Source organism: Histoplasma capsulatum (assembly GCF_000150115.1).
Source record: "Histoplasma capsulatum G186AR genomic scaffold supercont2.5, whole genome shotgun sequence".
NCBI classification, from domain to species: domain Eukaryota; kingdom Fungi; phylum Ascomycota; class Eurotiomycetes; order Onygenales; family Ajellomycetaceae; genus Histoplasma; species Histoplasma capsulatum.
Window position 1 is genome coordinate 1,502,042 of NW_025544805.1, and position 17,023 is coordinate 1,519,064.

A 17,023-nucleotide genomic window follows, 5' to 3' on the forward strand; every position below is an offset into this window, starting at 1 on the left:
AATTTCCTGAGTAGCTATATGCCTGGATATAGGTGCAGTGAATGACTATAAATCCTCGTCCCAGTTGGGTGGCCCACTTGAGGAACAGATGGCTGTAGTTTGCATTGCATCGCAGCGAGCATGAACATATAACGGAGGTGTATTATATATAGGCATATTTGGAATGTCAGCAGCATAATCAGAAGGATTAAGGTAAAATGATATACATATAGTAATATCAGACAACAGTTCATGACTAACAAGGAAGTAATCATGCATCCTGAGCCCATAGTCATTTTCCCCTGAGAGAGTCATGTTGGTGTTGATCTCGAGGTCACTCGCGGCCGACCGTGATGCGAGGACACTGGACCCATCGAGCAAGACTTAAGAAGTATATATCTCTTAGAGGCATCGCTAAGCCCTCCTGTGGCTCATATCTAGGATATCACTGGAGCAAACACACTCGTGATTTCCGCATTGTCGGCGTATATGGCTTGGGTATCCTTATCAGGTGGTGAATATTGAAAGGAAATGTATTGTGAACAAAGACGCAGGGCACCATGGCTTTTGAGAAGTCAGGGGGAAAAAAAATACTTCAAAGAAACAAGCAGAAAACGCACATCTAAGGAATTCTGCTAATTCATAGAGGTCATGTCAGTATGCAGCATAACATGGTGGGGTTGAAGTATATAATAGTGGGCCAGGCCCGTCTTCGTTCGCCTTATGGAGTTGACAATCCCTTATCAAGATAACGGGAGAAAGTTTTCAAGAAAGCTATCCAAGAAGGTGGATTTTTTTTTTTTTTTTTCTAAAAAAAAAAATAAAAGGGATGCGTGACTTGCGCAGAAGGACGATATATTTGTGATGTTCGATCATCCCGACACAAGCGAATGAATATCGAGCAATTCGACCAGGGCCAACTCTAGCAGATGCATGATGACCGCATCAGTTTCAACATCTCCATCAGATGACAAGGGCGACACTTGCATTCCCCGGTCTGCGCCAGCGACAGTGATAGTCCCTGCTTGTCGCCAGTCATCGGATCACGCTGTAGCAACAAAATGAATATTTTGTCCACCAAGATGTGGATGGCAAATCAGCGCATGGCGGTGAGAACAGCCCCTCTCCTCCTTGTAAGAGATCCCACTGTGTGCATCGCTATGCATAACTGGGTACACCAAACGACGGAGATGTCCCTCCTCCGCGGCTGCAACGGCGCGAGTAGGCTTGTCCTGCCAAGGCGTCAGCGCAACCTCCGCCAGCCATTTAGGTGCCTCATCTGCAGGGCCCAAGAGCAGCCATGACGCCATTCTCTCGAGTTGCCTTGCACGCGGACAGCATGCGCGAAAACTTGGAGCTTGGGTGCAGCGGTGGATCGTCGCTGGCAAGCACAGATTCCGCTCGATGCTGATTGATAACCTGGGCCTTCGGCAAGTTGACATCATTCAACAAACATGGGAGCAATGGCAGCAATGGCAAGACGCGAATTGAAAGATTTATACTACCTGCTTCCGGTAGATTGGCCGTTCCGCTAGGACAGGGCAATGGGTGCCATGGGGGAAAGCTGGTGAGGGGCCATGGACGAGGACATTTCGACTGTGGCTGGGGTACTGAGTGGATACCTGAAACAGTGTGAACGATTGCTGCATGGGGAGGTACACGCCAAGTCTCTAGCGCATGTCGCTAATGTCCTGTCAAAGCTCCCGCAGCTCTCCCATTCAACCTGCAACATCCAAACTTCAACGTGGACTTTGGCTTTTTGCTTGGGTTGGGGCGAATTCCTCTACGCCATGACCTTATATGAGCCCGCCCGCACCTTTTCCACTACCTGTCCTTTTCTCTCCCTCTTCTATATTTCCTTCGGATAATCCAGTTTTTTTAATTCGCCTGTTCCTTGTTGCATTTGTGGGGTGGGTATATAAGGTTTTCATCAAACTCCTACCAGTCTGGCTAAATTGGCTTCTTTATTTAGTCTTTCACGCTTCTTCCCTCAATGAACATCTTGTTTGTGAGATAAATAAATAGATCTTGTGAATGTCCTCTCTTCTCTTCTCTTCTCATCCAGGGTTCATTAAAGGGTGAATTTCCTCAAACCCCCTCCGGTCCGCCTTTCTTGCCTACCTCCTTCCACGCATCGTTTCACGCAGGCGTTGAGAAAGGCACATTGCGGCTCCGAGACGCGAGGCTTAACAAACCGAATTCGCTAGATCCCTCATGTCGGCAGATCCAACTACATTTCCCCGTTCTTCCACAGCACCGTCCAGTGATAATGACAACGTTGATGCAAGTCCGGGGAGTAATAAGAGCAACGGCTCCAACTCCCCCGTGCTGAATAGAGTGAAATGGAAAAAAATATTACGAATGCAGAGCAGTGATGAGGATAGGTCGGATGGATCAAATGACTATCAACCAGAGCGGGAGAAGTGGTCTTTCGGTGTTTTAAATGATAAGGAGACTGATGAAGTGCCTGGTAAGCTTTTAGATCCCTGTCGAGTGCGGAAAGTGGCTTCCACGTAGGTTTTCAGATAACTATGCTGAACTCCAATTTTTAATATACAGGAACTGTCATTCTCCTCTCCTCCAACCGAAATGAGCCGCTTGGACTTCGACAACAACCTGCAAGAACATCAGCATCGTCTTTTCCGTCTCCCTACCCGCCGTCTCGGGCATCCTCGCGTTCACATGTTCCCCAAATGAAACGGACGGCTGACGGCTCCATCGTCTTGGATCCTCAGCCAGATGATTCGCTGAACGATCCACTTAATTGGCCTTCTTGGCGTCGGGATCTTTCCCTTCTATCCTTGGGCTTTTACTCCATGCTTGGAGGAGGAATGACGCCCATTCTAGCAGCTGCATACAACGATGTTTCGGAAACTTTTGGTATCACATCACACCAGGTTGCTCTGACCACTGGCCTATACATGTTGGGACTTGGCCTTGGCTCAGTGGTGATGTCTCCCACAGCAATTCTTTATGGAAAACGCCCAATTTATCTTCTGGGCTCTGCTCTGTTCATTGTTTCAGCTGTTTGGTGCGCTGTTTCTCCCAATTTTGTGAGCTTGCTTCTCGCTCGAATCTTCCAGGGCGTTGCGGTCAGTCCTGTTGAATGCCTTCCCTCTGCTACTATCGCAGAAATTTTCTTTTTGCATGAGCGCGCGTATCGAGTCGGAATTTACACTCTCCTCTTATTGGGCGGCAAAAACTTGGTCCCGTTGGTTAGTGCGGCGATCACACAGAGTTTAGGCTGGCGTTGGGTATTCTGGTGAGTCCTCCTTTCTCCTTCTACATAGTGAAACGACACCTAGCTTACTTTACAGGATTGTGGCCATTACGACTGGATTTGGGCTTATTTTGGTGTTTTTATTTGTCCCGGAGAGCTTCTGGGACCGGACCCCGCATCGTCGTCAAAAACGCCCTGTCGCTCGCCGGAGCCTTTCTGATCTCCTTACGTCGGGACGTCGAGGTTTAGCCACTAACACTGTCACTCCTGCTGTAGAAAAGGACCAAAATGCAATGCTCTCTCCGGAAGCATTGTCAAAGCGCAAAGATGCTCATGTCGGCTTTGCGGAAGTTCCCCTTGGCGATAAAGGGGAAGATGAGCTTAACGAGAAATCTAGTCGCAATTCCTGCGAGCAAACATCAAAAGAAAGTGGAAACAGAAGAGAGGGTTCTTATTCGCAACTTACCGTGCCGGCTGCTCCTGATGACCAAACTAGTGCGCAGAATGAACCAAAACCACAGGAGAAAACCTCTGATATTGAAGCCGCTCGTCCTACCGCTCGTCCTATACCTCGTCGGGATACCTCAACCACCTCAGCCGCATCATATGCTTCGTCCCTTCCTCCAATCCATCCTTACACTAGAAATCTCCAGACCAGTCCTCCTCTGGGATTTTCCCACTCTCTTCAACTGTTCCACGGCCGGCTTTCACAAGATAAGTGGCTGCGTGTCTTGGTCCGTCCATTTATCCTTTTCGCCTACCCTGCCGTCTTGTGGTCGGCCATGGTCTACGCCCTATCCGTTGGGTGGTTGATCGTCCTATCGGAAGCCGTGGCAGAAATCTTTCGGGATAGGGAAACTTATAATTTTTCCGCTCTGGGCACTGGTCTCATATATATATCGCCCTTCGTCGGCGGTATCGTTGGCACGGTGGTGGCAGGCAAATTTTCTGACGTAGTGGTGCGGTTCATGACACGTCGAAATGGCGGCATTTATGAACCTGAATTTCGGCTTGTTATGGCAGTGCCAATTACATTGACCACCGCCATGGGCCTGATGGGATTTGGGTGGAGCGCTCAGGAAAGGGATCGGTGGATCGTACCAACTGTCTTCTTTGGCATTCTCTCCTTTGGATGCTCTGTGGGAAGCACGACAGCCATTACCTTTTGCGTCGATAGCTACCGTCAGTATGCAGGCGAGGCTCTGGTTACACTGAATTTCAGCAAAAGTAAGTTACCGACCAAATTTTTTATCTCGAGTACGCCATTCCATTGGCAACCAACGTAGCCCCATTGCTAACCATTATTCCAATGATAGATGTATTGCATGGTTTCGTATTTTCATTGTTCTTTGTTCAATGGCTCAAATCAGATGGGGCACGGGATGTCTTCGTCTGTTTGGGTGGGATTCATATTGCTTGCATGCTCTCCTCTATTCCGTTGTATATTTACGGGAAAAGGGCTCGTATGTGGACTGTCCGCAGGCGGTTGATGGAGAAATTTTAAACAGGTGTTTTTTGGAGGTTACCATACACCTACCCGCATACTGTGTAGGTCAGGATTAAATCCTGACCTTTTTCTTTTCGGAACATTGTGAGAAAGTGGGTGATACAATTAATGTCTCAGCCTACATTCCACAAAATTTCTCTTTTTTTATGATCAAGACATGATGTTCAACATGTTTTCAAGTTCCTATCTACATTGCAGATAGGTATATGCGCTATGTTTATTTATTTTATTTATTTTTCTTTCCATTTTCTGTCTTACCCTCGACGATTGATTAGATTATGATGCGCTTCTACATGTTCCTTCTCTTATTTGTCTTTTGTTATGGATACATGGTGCATTGCTTTCGGTTGAAGGCTTTTTACTGGGTGGCTGTTTTGTACGTGCATTGCAATCTTGGATCAAAATAGAAGGGGGAAGCAAAAATACGGATGCGGGGAGCGGGGGTTGTGCCGTCCGCCTAGTGTATGGCTGCTAAGGAACATATACATGCATACGTAGTCCGTTCCAGTCTCTTTTTTCCACTCGCGATTTTAAATTGTGAATGCAAATTTTGAGTAGCTAGCTACACACAGATTTTTTAAAAGATTCTTCTGTGAATATTGCTACCAATATAGAGTTATTTAATTTTTTTTTCTTTTCTTTTTGTACTTTTCTTTACGAGAGAAATAACGGGATAGAGTAAAATGACGGGGCCTGCTAGGATTCTATCTACCCGGATCATATACGTCATAAAACCTAGTAATGATGAGCACCCGACTAGAATTAAATATTCCTCTCCCCCCATGATGAACCTTTGTTAGTGCTGGGCGGAGCGGAGCGGGAAAGCGCCAACAGCGCCAAGCCTTAATTAATTTCCGCCCGCTCCGGGAACCGTTTTGGGGGAATATATTCAATACACTGACTTCAACGATCAACTATTCGAGAAAATGTGCAATGAAATTAAAATTATTTTATTTTTCTTCTCATGTTTTGTCGAAAGGACTAAAGATTCTCCGAACAGACACACCAAAAAAAATTCAAAATTCAAAAAAATAAGGAAAAGCTAGTAATAATAGAATCTCATTAACACAACTTCTAGCTAGACACTGATACCAATGCTGTTAACTTGATTACGCTAGCTGGGAATTTCCATTAACCACGAATTCATGCTGGAATTTTAAGGAAAAGTGTTAAAAATGAACAATAAAAATAGAAATAGACAGGACATTACTTGTATTGATAGCAAGGCGTCTTAGGGAAAGCCACGAACGCACACCGAAAACGGAAAACAGAAAACGTCTTTACGAAAGGGAAGGAAAATTAAAATAACCCAATTCTACCTCGAATGGTTGGGATTATATCAAATCTCAAGTCAATACCTTTCAATCAACCAATTCCGCCTCTGCTCCTTGTCCATCGCGTTCAGCATTTTCTGTTCTCCTCGTCGAACGCATACGTACCGCCTGACAAAATCTGGGCCCAAAAGAGTTTGTAGTTCAACATTAGATTCAAGAGCTTTGAGGCTTTCTTCTAGCGATGAGGGAATGCGGGTTGTGATTGAGAGAGCTGCCCGCTGGGACAGAGAGAGCGCCGCGGTGTTAACTAGATTTTCGAGAATGAGAGTCAGCTAATGCTGTTCCATATATGCCTGATGGCAATTGCAACCAAGAAAGCAGGGCAGGCGATGGAATTCAATTGCAGAAAACAAGAGGGAAATATGATACCATTACACCCCTTGATTGTCAACGGCATCCTATTTTTAATGCCGAGATATCCTGAGCCAATAATTGCAGCGACTGCTAAATACGGATTGGCCAATCCATCCATGGGTTTGAACTCCCAGTGGCCCGAAGACACTTCGCGAATGGGCGTTTCGCGATTCTGGTACCCCCAAGCTACCCATACTCCGCCTGACCAGATTCCTTCCGCAATTCGTTCATAACTGGCATCTTGTGGCAATGTAAAAGGTGAAACCGATGGTAAATTTTGGAGTAGCCCTGCTAGGAAGTTGTCTTTGAAGGTAGTTGGTGTAATCGAGAGGTGGGTGTGAGATGCAGTGCCTGCAGCGTTAGGGATTGGGCGAGGGTGAAGCGTGGCTCGCACCCCATATTGCGCAGCAACGTCAGTGATAGTTTGTCGGGCCTGGATGAGAGTATCACAGGCAGCAAGTGGTGTAGACGGTGGTAAAATAAACTCAAATTGACTGGGGCCAGATTCAGCATGGAACTGCTGGAGGTGGATGTCTATATCTGCTAGTTTATCGACAATCTTTTCAATCATTGGCAAGGCCTGAACATTTTCCGTGGTGATGTTTGACCACGAGTGATTAGTGAACCAAGGGGAGTAAGAGGTAGAACTACCCTCCTTAGAAATCTTCATGAAGACTACTTCTATCTCGAACCCCACAAGCGTTTTAATTCCATACTCACTTTGGCATTTGTTAACAGTATTTTGAAGAATAGTTCGAGGACACCCTTCAAGTTCACCGCCGTCTTGATTTTTCCAGAATGTCATAACCGTTGCACTGCGTGAGGAGAGTCCAATATTCCGACATAAAGTAGTGACATCTGGTGTTAGAATGAACTCGCCGGTGGACAAAGGTTCAGGGGATGCGAGATGGTCGTTCTGCAACATGATCATAACAGCCAAACAGATTCCCACTTTGTGTTTTGAACTGACAATTTTCTTAAATTGCCGGATTGGAAACATTCGAACACGCACAGTGGCAGTATAGTCAACCCATTGCATCCATATAAAGTCCACAGACTTCTTATGAAGGAACTTTTTAAGTATATCTTCTGGTGTGGGTGTGGTCGCTGTTTGAAATACTGCCGGACTCAAGTCTCGAGTTTGAAGATATTTGAGACCGAAATCGGGACTATCCGGCGATTGCTTGAGGTTGTAGAGCCGGTTGGAGTTGAAAAATAATATATCCCGAACAGCTTCCATGGCCTGGCCATATGTGTAATCCCCATGGTAGACATATTCCGTAAAAATCTAGTGGAGTAGCTAGTTAACGGAAAATGACCAAGCTGTTAACGAAATTGATACCCGGATCGGCCTTTGCTTACCGTGTATAAAGCTTGCCGAAACTGCTTATTCGCAAGCCAGAATGTTTCTGGATGATAATGCCCATCCGTGCTCCAAAGGAGCTTGGTGCTGGGGACCAACTCCAGACTTTGTCGGAGGATGGAGAGTTGAGCATCTCGGCTGGTCATGGGGAAGACCTCACCAACATCTAGATACGCGTTCGCATATATGCTAGCCAAGTACCCTGCTTCTCGAGTGTATGGATATGACGAATGTAGCAACACAAAATCAACATTGGGATACTCTTCAATCAAATTCTGAAGGTGGGCTGGGTTTGACCGTAGCAAATTTATATCGGAATCTCCCAAGCCTGTGTGGAATTGGATTGGTTTTCTCGACTCCTTTGACTGCTGGGATATATGCTCAAGAACAGATATGACGAGATAATCATTCAATGGCTTGTTCTGGATTCTGGATTCCCCAGTTTCCACAAAGTGTCGAAAGTAAGTTTCGAAGCTAGCAAATAGTGCTTCTGCGGAGCCTTTCCGGATCTTGAGGCCGGTTCTGTAGCAGACAACAGATTTAAAACCAACAACGGCAGGATCATCCAACGCGTTTTTTATCGCCGCGCTAAAGCTATCTCGGAACGCATTCCAGAAATCTTTGGCGCTCTTTAGCTCTGCCGAGAGCAGGGATTTTCGGGAAATGTTCCGGGTCTCCAGCAGTTTTTCAATTATATTGGCGGCGACGGCCTCAATGCGGACGATCCTTTTCGAGGCTGCATTGGTGAATTGGTCGTGCCATGAGTATAACTCCATGTCTCCTTCAGGCAAGCCATCATCTATCAACAACATATGAGTCCCCGTGAGGCATTTCTTGACCAGACCGTCATAATCGTTCTCGATTTCCTTTTCTCTTGCGGACTTGATGGCGCTTAATTCGGGCGCACATCCGAATAGTTCTGCTAGCTGGTTGACAGCTCTGATTAGCGCAAGAGAATTGGCAGCGTGACTCCCTAAAGATTCGCCCTGGGCTTCTGAGGTAATAGTTTCAAAAGGGTACCTGTCGTAATTGGAGGCGCTGTCTGCTTTGAGGATATTGTGAGCATGATTGTCGATGATAGGATGGTCAAAGATGAGGTGTCGCAAAGCCGCTTCGTCTGCCATTTGCATGGAAGAATAGGAGTGATTAAACGAGCGTACGATTGCCAGTTTCCTGAGTCAAAATAGAATTAAATATAGAGGTGGCCTTTGAACCGTACCGGTGAGGCTTCTAGGAGATCTAGGAGATCCAGGGAATGCGCAGGAGGTCTTGGGAGTTGTAGGAGTATAGGAGTATGGAGAGGTCTTACGCTGTATAAAACCGTCCCAAACGTGAGGGGCCGATGACGGGCGTCGTTGATATTTCTTCATGCGGACTGGTATACGAAATGCGACTACCATCTCTGGCGGGGAGTAAGCACCGGTGGAGCAGGGATCGCCTGGCCCGAGCAGTCTCGGACCGGAAGGCACAAGCGCCGGTGTGACTTCAGAGTCCCCATTTCTTTCATCGCTTGAACCTCGCATACAGTGTTTGCTAGCTGCGGAACAGAGACGGAGAAGTCCGGATTGATGGTAGAGAGAAACACATCGGAGTTCCTCTGTCTCTGTTGTCGAGGTTGAATCAAAGACATTCTGAAACTAGATGCCTGTCTTGGATGCTTTTTTAGTACCCTGACTAGCAGAGATAGAGTCAACTCACTAAATTATTGCCAGGATACGTTAGAAAATTCGCATTTCTTGTGTCTCCATCAGGCAAGGATCTGATCAGGTTGTTGTCAGATATCGAAGCGCCCAGGGTAAAAAAGGACTACTTATCGGAGGAAATTAACGTTGGAGACAACTTTCCAAAGTAAATCGGAGAAGTTTCAGTCAGACTGCTGAAATAACTGGTGGCGCTGGGCCTCCATCCCAGATTCCTCGTATACAATCCTACAAACAGTGTGTTGAATGGAAAACTATTCAAAAACAGCAAATTTCTCCCCAAGCGAGACCTATCCCGTCAGATCGGCTTTGCTACTAGCTACAACTCTCCATAGAAAGGCTTCAGCTCGTTGATGTCCCTTAACGAAAATTTGATGAGACAGAACTACAAAGGACGCGTCTATTCTTGGATAACTCCTTCATTGTCGCGTTTCCAGATATCAAGCTTAGGATCATACTTCGTATCTGAGATCTTGGTTGCAATGACGTATAACTGTCTTTTAATACTGAATTGACTGTTTTTTTTATCAAGAAGCACCGGTTGCAGTGAAACATTCTCCCCCCCCAATATAAACATAAAAATAAAAAATAAAAGAAAAGGAAAGAAAAAAAATGAAGAAAAAATTCTATTTCAGAAGAAACCTCTTCGCATCGAAATGCCACCTCTAACCACCAAGGTGTAATGGCACTGCCACGGCGCCAGCTAAGCCCTATCAGTTCTCCATGAACAACAAAGGCCTCCAAAAGTCCGCGATGTTGTTGTTGTTGTTGTTGTTGTTCGTTGAGCCCCATTCAACCTGGTTTCATCCAATTGGCCAGGCCGATTAAGGTTCTCCCCGCTCGAAAGCCTCCCGTGGACCAACTAACTCTAATACAAATAACGTGACGGTTACTAAATACTAGTACGCGAAGGATAGCTGTGAAGTTTGGCATACTAACTGCCACTGCGATTGTATAGAGTAGAAATGGGGAAACCCCTCACGAATCCGCGAAGGACCCGCTCGTGAAAATCTGATGCAGTGGGCGTCTGCGAATTCGATGCCTGCGTTTGAAAGATACGGGTACGTGCGGGCTGTTGGGCATACCTGTATTTACATGAGGAACGTGTTTTCCTTTGATAAATTCGCTTCTCTGAAAGACCAAGGGAAAAAAAGGGGCGCGGGGGAAGAGAGGGGGGGAAGGGGCGCAAAAATATGCTTTGACTGCTTGAACGCCCACTATCTATTGCTAGGGGTGTGATGCGTCAACTGTCCCTAGCTGGCTTGAAGAGGACTAGAGATAATGACAGTAGAACCCGGATTGACACATGTACGAAAAGAGCCCCGCCCCGCCAGCGGCCCGATTTAACTATATTCAAATCATCGCATATTATCATCAGCTGTGGAAGCGGTATCTGGCAACTCTATTACACGTTTTCACTCAGACCATTCAGAAAGCAAACCCTTTGTAATAGCTACAGTGTATATTGTGTGTGGTTTTGCTTTCCTTCAATGCTAGTACTGGCCCTCCACGGTAAAAGTGCCGGTTTTGGTGATCAAATATTCCGCAACAGCAACGTCCTTGCCGCTCTCCTTGCCATACCCAGATTCTTTGATGCCACCGAATGGAGATTCCGCAGCAGATGAGTTACCTATATTTTACCCTGTGGTTAGCAAGAACAGAAGCTCTAAAAAGGAAATTTTTTAAAAAAAAAAAAATAAAATAAATAAATAAATAAAATAAAAAAGAAGCACTCGCAAAACATACCAGTATTCAACCCGATCATGCCCGCCTCCAGATTCTCCAACATCCTCCACAAACGATCTACATTCTTCGTAAACGCATAGCTCGCCAAGCCCATACTCGTGTCATTTGCCCATTTCACCGCCTCCTCTTCCGTCTCAAACCTATACAGAGCCGCGATCGGCGCAAACGTCTCCTCACGCGAGATCAACATATCCGCCTTCATATCCGTAATGATGGTAGGCTCAAAGAAATAGCCGCCGCCACAGTCCCTTTTCCGACCGCCGCCCAAAATTACTTTCCCACCCAGTTTAGCCGCGTCCTCGACCTGGCTAGAAGCCTTATCGAGACTGCGTGGGGTGGTTACTGGGCCCATGGTGGTGTCTGGATTGGCCCCATGGCCCACGACAAGGGCGCTGGTTCGTTCCTTGAGCATCTGGCTGAACTTCTCGTACACGCCGCTCTGGACGTAGATGCGGTTGGCGGTGACGCAGGCCTGGCCGGCATGGCGCCATTTGAGAGCCATGAGCTGGTCCAGGGCTTGCTCGAGGTTTGCATCGTCGAAGACGATGAAGGGGCAGTTCCCGCCCAGTTCCAGGGTGACTTTTTTCAGGCCCGGGGCGCAGTGGGCGGCAATTAGTTTTCCAACGCGCGTGGAGCCGGTGAACGTCACTTTCTTGACGAGGGGGTGCTTGCAGAGCGCTTCGCTGAGGGCGGGGGTGTTATCCAGGTCGGTAGTCAAGACGTTGAGGACGCCAGGTGGAAAGCCGGCCTTTTGGGCGAGATGGGCTATAACGAGAGTTGTAATTGGTGTTTCGGGGCTGGGCTTGATGATCATTGTGCAGCCGGCGGCGAAGGCGGCAGCGGCCTTTCGCAATGCCATGGCGATGGGAAAGTTCCATGGGATCAATGCCGCCGCGACACCAATGGGCTGCTTGATGGTAAATACACGTCTGTTGGCTGCTGAGGGGATGGCAATTCCACCCTGGATTCTCTCTGCCTCGCCTGCAAACCACCATGTGAAGCCTAGGGCGTAGTCGATTTCGCTGTACGCCTCCGCAATTGGCTTTCCAGTCTCGTGGGTGAGGATTTTGGCTAGATCCGACCGTGCGTCGCGGATCAGACCGTCCCATTTCATCAGCAGCTGAGCTCTGATGCGGGGGTTTACTTTTTTGAACTTTTCGAAAGCGGCATGGGAGGATTCGACGGCCTTCGGGACATCGATGGCGGAATTATTGGGGCAGCTGGCCCATGGTAGCGAGGTGCCTGGGTCTGCAGTGTGACAGTAGTATGCCAGTAATTAGCCAAAAATTTTCAAGTCTCTTCCCTTGTCACTAGATGAAAGGTAAGCCTTACCGGAGACTTCAAATCTGCTGCCATCGGTTGCTGTAACCCATTCGTTGTTGATGAAGGAGTCGAAGTGCAGCAGAGTTGGGTCATCCAGCTATGCATGCAAGCCACCAGCGAGCCGTCAGCAACGACTTCAAGTTCTTAATGGTTCTAGCTCTTCCTCATCCACAAAACCGGAAGCGCCTCGATCATAGAATCCACATACCTGAAAGGGAAGCTGATACTGTTTCGCCATGGTGGAATCGTAGATTGATTAATTACTACAGCTGTCTCTGTTTCACCGCAGTAGATGGGAAACAAAAAATAGAAAAAAGAAAAGAAACCACTCCGTACTAGTACTAAACGATGAGATAGATGGCATTTATCCGAGCATTGCCAGTCCAGCCCAGCTCTGCGTCCCTTTCGACTTCTGTGCCACGCCCACACAGAACAAACAAGCCGGTTTTGGCGGCTCTGCGAGCGTGTGATAGGCGACAAACCCCGCCGGCAGTGGGCTCGGCATTGGGCTCGGCATTGCGGCAGCGCTTGCCGAGATCGGCTTGCTCCCCGCGTTGTCCCGGCTCCGGCAAGGAGCAAGAACGAAAGGAAATGATATGCCGAGGTCTGGTTTCTCGGTTTCAAGTTCCTTCCGCTGCGAGTAACTTACCGGTCAACAATTGGACCGTTCCAGTGCTTTATATCCCGCCATCTTGGTAGCTTCTAGCGCGTTTTTGCCTTCTACGTGTCCATGATGGGTATATACTCTAATAACCTAGGCCACCCTCTTCTATTCGTTGGTTTGGGTAAGGCTTATTAAGATTGGCTTTACTGGGGATTTGCAGCATTCAATGAACGGCAAGGAACATTGGATGATATGGGGAGGAGGGGAAGGCCCAATTAGCTGGATCCAAGGGGGATCATGAGTGTATACCTGGGGGGAAGTTTATATTAACTTCTCCAAACAGTGGGAGAAACCTGGCGCAAATGGGTTCAAACTTCAGGACCAGTTTCGGGTGATTAAAGAAGAAGTCATGCAGAGGTGTGTAGAGAGATGATATGATCGCTTCGTTAGAAATATTAACTCCTGCAGAATCGAGCATAAGGAGAGATATGAAATCGCTAATGTTAAGGCTGAAAAGGAACAGACAAAGGAAGAAAAGAAAAGAAAAACACCGAAACCTGGTTATATGCAATTCCAACAAAAACAGTCCCCTACCCAAGCAAGACAAAGGAAAAGATAAATCAGCCATCCATCTCGCAACACGACCCATAGTCCACTCCCATTCGCTTCTCATCATTCTCTGCCGCAGGAACCGCGACGAGACGTCTCTCGGGCCCAGATAGGATGACTCGTCTCCATGACGGTATCTTCGTGCTAATCAAAGCCCAGACGAAATCCCCTACTTCAACAATCACGACGGAGATGAGAAACAGCAGTACCAATGCATAAATGGAGAACAGAGCTGCCCAAAAGGGCCTCTCAGCTGTCCAGATGATGAGCTCATCGATGATGTCCATGGCATTGAGCGTGGTGAATAGGCTTTTATCGGAGTTTGTTGCCGTAGTTGCTGCTGCTGCTGCTGCGGGTTGTGATGCTGAAAAGGGAATGGTAAGGAGTGATGATATGATTGATGTTTCTTGTGGTGGGTATATGATCTCGAGAGAAGCACTAATTGGGGCGTGTGTAAGGCGCTCCTCTGCGAATTCTGCGGGGTTCAGTGTTGTTCGGGAGTTGGGTGCGGTGCTTTGTTTGTGTCCAACCTGGTTCCCCAGGTACATGAGAACAGCAGTTGGCAGTGGTTTGTCATGGGTATCCGACAGCGGGTCAGGCAGTGGCGACGATCGCGAGTCTGAAAGCCCAATATCGACCAGTTGTTGTATGGATTGGATCAGGTCGTCAGCAGCGGGCCACTTTTCATTCAGCCAGCTTATTATTTCCTGTAGCTCCTGATAGGATATATGGTTGAGGCTAAGGTCTCTGAGCAGCTTAAGTTGGCGCGTACTAAGGTTCTGCCCAGAGGAATTTCTCCTGGGTTGTCTTTCACCAGTCGAAGAATATACCGTAGTTTGATATGGTAAAGTGGATGAGGAGGATTTGTCCAGGTCAGTATCTGCCCCTGAGAGAGCAATTTTTGATAGAAGGGCGGGGGCGCAAAGGGCGTGCACAAGAAACATAGACTGAAGAAGGGCAATTGGCTTCATCATATAGCTGCACGTCGTTGATGCCAGTGTCCTTCGTGCTCCGTGCGATTGCTTTATTTTTTGTTTCGTTCCTGCAGGACCGACGTCGCTGGATCGATTATAACAGGAGTCGACGGGAGATATCTCAAACCAAGTCAAATGCACCCAGCTGGATATGCAGTTCCTGCTTTTGCAACCCAACTCCAAGGCCCTTGTTACCCTCTTTTTCCCCTGTTTGTTGGACCTTTGCCTCTTAGCTTGTTATTCTGGTTTTCTTTGTTTTTTACCCCTCGGCTCTAAACTTCTGCAGGTTGATGTCAGCCCACACTTGATGGGAACCCAGCAAACTTTGGTATATTGAGATGTGAACAACAAATAGCACTTGAGCCAGTTTATGCAGGGGACAGAATGAAAAGCGACAAAAAGCTGAGAGACACATCCAACAGGCACAGATGGGAAAACTTTGTTACTTAAACATGTTCAAACAAAAAGTAAGTTGAATAGACCTGCACTCTATGCATCTTGATGAGCGTTGTGCAGCACAACATTTCTCAGCAGGGAAAAGATGAAAGAGGAGGTAGACTCACCCATGTCTTGGGGGTGGGTGGTTATATTTATATCGAAATATACTGCGTACGCGGCAGATCCTCCTGGATTTGCGGCCGCGCTAAGTGCTCCTGCCGACAGGAATCGGTTGTCTAGGCTAGGCAGGTATCATACCGGATGTAGAATTATAGTCATACTCGAGCATCCGAATTCTAGATCTGCAGGGTGACATTCATGGTGCCCAACAGACAGAGCAGTCACTCAACCATCGCCCCCAGCCATGGGTCACGATCCAGGGGCCATAAGAGAACTTCCACTTGGTAAAACGAGACCAGGCTTTCCCCCTGACCTCCTACAAGTATTGTTTGTTTACTGTTTACCCCTGGCCCTAACCATAGAAAAGGGAGAGGATTGTCTTTTGATTCTTTTGTCTTCCCGTTCTTCGTCTTGAATGAAGGCAATTCTCTTTCGATCTTCATCCGAATATTTAGTTACATTCCATCGAATTCTTGATCGAGTTGGGCTTACGTAATGGATCCTCACCATGTGCCCCGACGAAGCATATCTGATGGTCAGCTCCGGCGAAGCTAAGAATTTGTCTTATTTTAATTTGCAGCGTGAGGCAACAGGTTCTCCGACTGGTTCTCATTGGCTGCTGTGCTAGCCTGGCAGCATATCATTGTTGGGACTCGTCGGTTGCGCAAACTCGCCTGGTCGATCAATGGCTGGAGACTCCAGGCCTTGAATCCACGACGCAGGCGGCCGTAAGTTGTTACAGAGTGATACATTCAAAAAGAATTACCTGACAGACCAGGCCACCTTTGCCCCTTCATTTCTGGTAATAGTTTCCTGCCGCAAGGGACCCTTCCCACAACTACGATGCGCTCGCCGGACAAACTGCCGTACCACAACGGCTGAATGAGCTGGTCTTTGTGGGGGAAACATACGTACCCCCCTGTGCTTCCCTGAGCTTAGCGCACCGAAAGTATTGGACAATCACATCATTCATCACCACGCCTTACCGTCAGCAGTTTGAACGACACTGCGCAAGGCTTCCCAGTTCGGTAATTCTGTTTTATTCTGAGTGTCAGCTCCGTATCGAATGGCTCCTCTATTTGATCATCAGCCGGACACGTAGCCGCATTGGGTAAATAACGATTCCAAGGCTTCGTCGCAGGAACTGTTTTGTCTCTGTGTGTGAGTGAATTCGATTGTCATTGCGCCTCTCGCACAATTGGTTCTGTGGGAAGAAGAAGTCAAAAGGGAAAAAAAAAGCCAGGAAGCAAGAGCAGCAGAAAAGTCTAGACCGCGAACGATCTGACCAAATGTGTAACAGTGCAATGTTGTATCACCATGAGAAACCCCGGAGACATAAACCATGCATGCTGCCTATCCGGTGACCAAAGCCCATGGAGAAAAGTGACTCTTTATTTATTTTCCTTCGCCTGCAATAGAGCGTAAAACCCCTGGATCCTGAAAATAAGCTTTGTCGCTGTAACTCGATCATGACTTGGCGGAAGATCAAGCTTTTTTTAGGTATTATTAGGCACCCTTTCCAAGTATGTATCTATTAACTATTAAAAAAAGCTATACCATTCAAGTAAAATATCAGGGATTGACATCAACTGCCCATACCAGACATTAAGAGATGGGGACGAAAATAAGAAGAAGAAGAAGAGAGCGGTATTCAAATCTGAATAGCGACAAACACGAGCGAGTAAGGGTCTATAAGATTTTGATGGTATAAATAATAGTACTGTATATTCCAAAAATATGCAGAAACAAGCC

At 47.2% G+C, this 17,023-nt stretch overlaps 6 protein-coding genes across 6 annotated transcripts; 2 read left to right on the plus strand and 4 right to left on the minus strand.

Annotated features, from left to right (window-relative positions):
* Positions 1 to 851: 851 nt before the first annotated feature.
* On the minus strand, positions 852 to 1,421 carry HCBG_04464 (uncharacterized protein; the record flags this gene model as incomplete). The annotated part of the gene is made up of 2 exons (XM_045431513.1): positions 852 to 1,000; positions 1,127 to 1,421. The coding sequence occupies 2 exons, from the start codon at positions 1,419 to 1,421 to the stop codon at positions 852 to 854; spliced, it is 444 nt and encodes a 147-aa protein (XP_045288066.1).
* A 772-nt stretch (positions 1,422 to 2,193) lies between these two features.
* HCBG_04465 (uncharacterized protein) lies at positions 2,194 to 4,938 on the plus strand (the record flags this gene model as incomplete). Its single annotated transcript, XM_045431514.1, has 4 exons — positions 2,194 to 2,449; positions 2,539 to 3,241; positions 3,297 to 4,426; positions 4,516 to 4,938. 4 exons carry the CDS (start codon positions 2,194 to 2,196, stop codon positions 4,701 to 4,703), a joined length of 2,277 nt encoding a protein of 758 aa, XP_045288067.1.
* Positions 4,939 to 6,057: 1,119 nt separating this feature from the next.
* Positions 6,058 to 8,881, minus strand: HCBG_04466 (uncharacterized protein; the record flags this gene model as incomplete). The annotated part of the gene is made up of 3 exons (XM_045431515.1): positions 6,058 to 6,287; positions 6,416 to 7,682; positions 7,757 to 8,881. 3 exons carry the CDS (start codon positions 8,879 to 8,881, stop codon positions 6,058 to 6,060), a joined length of 2,622 nt encoding a protein of 873 aa, XP_045288068.1.
* Positions 8,882 to 10,641: 1,760 nt separating this feature from the next.
* HCBG_04467 (succinate-semialdehyde dehydrogenase) lies at positions 10,642 to 12,941 on the minus strand (the record flags this gene model as incomplete). The annotated part of the gene is made up of 4 exons (XM_045431516.1): positions 10,642 to 11,087; positions 11,204 to 12,451; positions 12,536 to 12,623; positions 12,735 to 12,941. The coding sequence occupies 4 exons, from the start codon at positions 12,762 to 12,764 to the stop codon at positions 10,951 to 10,953; spliced, it is 1,503 nt and encodes a 500-aa protein (XP_045288069.1).
* Positions 12,942 to 13,750: 809 nt separating this feature from the next.
* On the minus strand, positions 13,751 to 14,683 carry HCBG_04468 (uncharacterized protein; the record flags this gene model as incomplete). Its single annotated transcript, XM_045431517.1, has 1 exon — positions 13,751 to 14,683. The coding sequence occupies one exon, from the start codon at positions 14,681 to 14,683 to the stop codon at positions 13,751 to 13,753; it is 933 nt and encodes a 310-aa protein (XP_045288070.1).
* An 832-nt stretch (positions 14,684 to 15,515) lies between these two features.
* HCBG_04469 (uncharacterized protein) lies at positions 15,516 to 16,936 on the plus strand (the record flags this gene model as incomplete). The annotated part of the gene is made up of 5 exons (XM_045431518.1): positions 15,516 to 15,598; positions 15,852 to 15,999; positions 16,081 to 16,299; positions 16,690 to 16,794; positions 16,823 to 16,936. 5 exons carry the CDS (start codon positions 15,516 to 15,518, stop codon positions 16,934 to 16,936), a joined length of 669 nt encoding a protein of 222 aa, XP_045288071.1.
* Between the last annotated feature and the right edge of the window lie 87 nt (positions 16,937 to 17,023).